This window comes from Anopheles funestus, chromosome 3RL, assembly GCF_943734845.2.
Source record: "Anopheles funestus chromosome 3RL, idAnoFuneDA-416_04, whole genome shotgun sequence".
Lineage (NCBI taxonomy): Eukaryota > Metazoa > Arthropoda > Insecta > Diptera > Culicidae > Anopheles > Anopheles funestus.
Window position 1 is genome coordinate 17,741,906 of NC_064599.1, and position 4,316 is coordinate 17,746,221.

General features: G+C 43.7%; 1 protein-coding gene across 1 annotated transcript; it reads left to right on the forward strand.

Moving 5' to 3' along the window:
- Positions 1-1,764: 1,764 nt before the first annotated feature.
- LOC125768013 (uncharacterized) lies at positions 1,765-4,093 on the forward strand. The gene is made up of 4 exons (XM_049435118.1): positions 1,765-2,271; positions 2,345-2,787; positions 2,849-3,263; positions 3,331-4,093. Exons 1-4 carry the CDS (start codon positions 1,879-1,881, stop codon positions 3,643-3,645), a joined length of 1,566 nt encoding a protein of 521 aa, XP_049291075.1. The 5' UTR covers positions 1,765-1,878; the 3' UTR covers positions 3,646-4,093.
- The last annotated feature ends 223 nt before the right edge of the window (positions 4,094-4,316 follow it).

The following is a 4,316-nucleotide window of genomic DNA, read 5'->3' on the forward strand; positions in this document are numbered from 1 at the left end:
TCGTGCACTAATCCTTGGGTCGGTTTGGCCAGTCTATCATGCCGTGTCCTCACTCCGGACTACCTACCTAATGGGTGTACCATCAGCGATGACTCTTTTTCGCCGACGAAGTGGTACGTACGTCTCAATTAATCTCGTACCAAGGGTGAGCGAAAAATCATTTGCTGTCCAAGACCTGCCGACGATGCTTGAACCGGCGTTCAAGATTTGTGCTGCTCAGCAACAAACGCTGCATCGTTTAGGGAATGGTGGCACGAAAGGTGGCATGAATGTACTGGTACACCGTTCGTTATCATCTTGCTACGCTATATCCATCTTACCTGTATACGCTTCTGCAGTCATTTTAAGCCATCCCGAAAGCATTCTTTGGATCGCCGTTTCGCTATGGCGGTATGAGCTTAAACAGCTTGCTATTTCCCTCACGTAAGCGAAACGAAAAAGAAAACAAGATAGCTAAAGAAAAGTGAGGAATAAAGAGGTCACGAGGAGGCAGGAGAAAGGGGGTGAAAAATATACTAAAACGCCTTACGGCTTATTTCTAAAGGCAATAAGCTAAATAAATTTCATTCCACTAGCAAGGCATCAGTTAAGTGGCTCGAAAGCTGCGAGCAGCTAGAATGCAATGAGTAAAGATAAAAGTCAAATAAATAATTGCTGCTTATCTAGAAAGAAAGTAACGTCAGGTTTATAATTTTTGTCTCATTTTATTCGTAGCCTTATCCTATGAAATTTTATTCCAACTAGAATACAAGCTTTGCCGTTATGCTTTCACATTAATAATTTAATTATTTTGTTATATTTGGTATTTCTTTTTTCAGGCAAAAAAAAATAATCAAATAATTTAATCGTTGTTGTCTGCAATGAATTGAAGATCAACCCGAAGTAACCTAGAAGAGGTAAAGCTCCAACAACCAATCTTCAAATCTTATAGTTTGAGACATATACTGTGTAGTTTTCAATCTATCTGTTCCTCTTGGCGTTGTGTACTGCCACAATGAAATGAAACTCCGGAAAATGTTCTACTTATCCGAAACTGGTCTCTACAATCCGTCTAAATCTTAACTTTAACAATAAAATAGCAAAAAAAAATCGGCTTGTGGGGGTTTTTCCCCTATTTTTCCCCAATACAAAAAACGGACGACCGTATCAACATGATTTTTATTTTTCTCATCAACACCGAACTTCAATGCAACTACAACGCATCACTCCATCCCTTCTCCTCCCGCCCCATTCCTCTTTTCATCAGCCACCCATCTCGCATCACCCTGCGATAAAGCGACGCGCTTCACACCACTTTGTTGATGGTGGTGAAATTGAAAAATTAATTAAAAAATCTCGTATTTTACGACGAAGCCGTGCAGCACAAACAAGTTTGCTTTATGACCACCATAAAATATGCCTTAAAATTAACTCCCTCGTGATGCTGCATCCCGTGCGTTGATTGGTGGTCGGCCTTGCTCAAGCAGGAAGGCTTGAATGGTGTGGATCGGTGCCAAAACGGGGCTAACCGGCGTCCCTTTACGGTATTGGGATGTAACGACTAATGGTAAATGATGCAAAAGTACGTGTTGCAAGCGAAAACAAAAAGAATTTAATATATAGGGCAAATCAGTGCGTGATTGAATCAAGAATTTAACAAGAGACAATTTGTACCGAAATTCCACACACGTTTTGTTGCAGAAATAGAATTTGGAATTTACACTCAACAGTAAATGAGAGTAAATTTAATTTAAGCAATGAGCTTTATACAATAGTAGGCTTTGTTTTAATATTTTCTCTTCATAAAACAGTAACAATCCCACGTTCGACGAAGCTTTAAAATTGTTGAAACAGGTTCAAACACACCTTCAAAGCAAAGTTCATCTCGAACGGACGAAAATGTCGGACATAAATCTGCTCCACCTGTCAGCAGCATGGCGGCTGCTTCCACACTTGACGACCCCATCCGAACGCGAGCTTTGCAATGCTTTCCGTACGTATGGACCCTCCTGGCAAACGCAGCTACTCGCCAGTGAAGCTGAGCGAGAACTGTACGTGGAACTGGTATCTTTCGGCGGTGCTAAAACGTGTCGTCCGTTTGATGCGTTAGTTCACGTGACAGATGACAGCGTTCAAGATGTCCCGGTCAGGTTGTCGACGATCGTGTTGAGGTTGTTGGTCGATAGTTTCGATGGAGGTCCGGAACCGGCAGCACTAACCTGTTGCCAGGTGCGTATGTTTGGAAGTCTTTTAAGCACCGAGCTACCCCTGTTGAAGGTTATTGATCTTGAGGTAAAACCGTTGATGGTGTGAGTAGATTTGCTGGAAATATATAAAATTTAATAATTTTGCTTTCATTTCACAGAGTGAAACTTACTGGAGACGAGTGGTATGGTGTTATGCAAACGATTCGTTGTCCTACCATGAGCATGATTATCTCACACCAGGACGATTCTGGAAACAACAGGGAATTGAACTGAAGGTAGCTCGAATGATCGAACAGCAGGATCCTCAGTACTGGGATCTGGAAGGATTGGAAGATACGGTCAAAAAGGCTGCACCATTTGTTAATAACTTATGCATAGAGCAGCTTCAGCCCTACTCAGCCGTAGAACCGATCGAGGATTACGAAGTATACACCATTCGTAATGCTCCGGACGAACTGTGCAATCATGGATCACTGGCTATTCTTGGACATCTCGTCAATCTCACCTCGTTATCGTTAGTTATCGGTGTAAAGAACTGGACCAACGCTTATCAAAAGCGCTATTCAAACTGTTCCCCAACCGACATCGAGTATCTTGGCCAGTAAGTATAATTCTACCAATAATTTCTTCCTGAAACCGAAACTCCTTCATCCTTTTTTAAGGGGACTTCAAAAGTTGGAGAAATTGAAAAAGTTTCACCTTTCTCACACCCGATTAAATGCACCGAAGCTTAAAATTCTGCTCGAATTCCTTACATCTCTGAAGCTGGAAACGATACGCCTCACTCACTGTCAACTTGGGACAGGCTGTGGTGGAATTTTGGGACGATTTCTTAGCCGCTTCCAACCGACGCTCGCACATCTCGACCTCGCAAACAATCGTCTCGATGCATCCGAGCTCGATCAACTCTGTCCCGGATTAAGCGTTTACCAGGGTGTTGTTGACAGACTGGATTTGTCTTACAATCCCATCGGTGAGGCGGGTGTTTTGATTCTTGGCGGTGCCATTAAGGGCCGACCGCAATTGAGCGAACTGAACTTTACCGGCTGTCAAATGGGTGTCGAGGGATCCTTTCGGGTATGTTTGAGTTGCGTCCCCCACCGTTTGTGACCTTACTTCACTAAGCACCGTTTCTTCACACCAGGTCATACAGCTTCTCAGCTTCCATGTGACACTGCGGAAGGTTACGCTGAACTGTGTACCGATTAGTCCCGAGGGTGGTGAGAAATTAGTGCAAGTTTTACTGGAAAACAACCAGATCGAGGATGTTCAGGTACGAGCCTGTGGTCGTCCCGATGCGGTCCGAACAAAGATAAGGAAAATTTTACGCAAAAATGCTACAGCAAGAGATCGATCTCGATCAGCGAACGCAACACTTAAAGAGCGAACAAACACACATGAAAGTGGACGATCACTCGGAAGTATGTTCGTGCTGGAACGTCGTGTCTTTGCACAATAATCGAACCACCGGTGTGAAGTAGCAATTTTCATGAAATGCACAATACCCTCTAAATCACTACTATTGACAAATAAGAGCATCATTTGAATAATTCAAGTGCCGACACTTCCTCCTGGTGTTGGTGGCAAATTATTCAAAACAAATTATTCAATACCTCGCACACGCGCAAGTATGAATATGATGTCTTACGCTGGCACCTTCTTCCTGTTTATGCGGCTGTTTGTTGTGTCTTATCCTGGAGAAATAATATTGTTCACTGTTTTCTTCGCCACCTCGTAACGAGCGCATTGCGGGGGGAGAGCGGGAAAGAGATCCGGCGCACTGGTGACAATTTATGGACTGGATTAGACCACACCGAGGCTGGTGGGTCGCGAGTTATGAAATATATGAACTGCTTTGTCAACTGGTGGCTTGCATGGTCGCCACCGCTACTACCTCCATCCATGAACATCACGATGCAAATTACACACTGTTATTATTCCGAAAAGCCAGGATTTCCACACCATCCCCATTGCTGGGACGATGTTGCATATACACACACACACACACCTTGTCTACTCATTCTGAATGCGGTGTCGTCCTGCTACACATGAAGGGCAGGGGAAGAAACCTTGCCCTTTCTACCAGTAGACAAAACCTTCCATTCGTCCCAACACTTCCCGGACAGTGCT

Excerpts from the sequence above, each read along its gene's own strand:
- LOC125768013 (XM_049435118.1), top strand. The coding sequence starts at position 1,879 with ATGTCGGACATAAATCTGCTCCACCTGTCAGCAGCATGGCGGCTGCTT. Across the intron at positions 2,272-2,344 it reads TGAAGGTTATTGATCTTGAG|AGTGAAACTTACTGGAGACG; the intron begins GTAAAACCGTTG and ends TTCATTTCACAG. Across the intron at positions 3,264-3,330 it reads GTGTCGAGGGATCCTTTCGG|GTCATACAGCTTCTCAGCTT; the intron begins GTATGTTTGAGT and ends TCTTCACACCAG.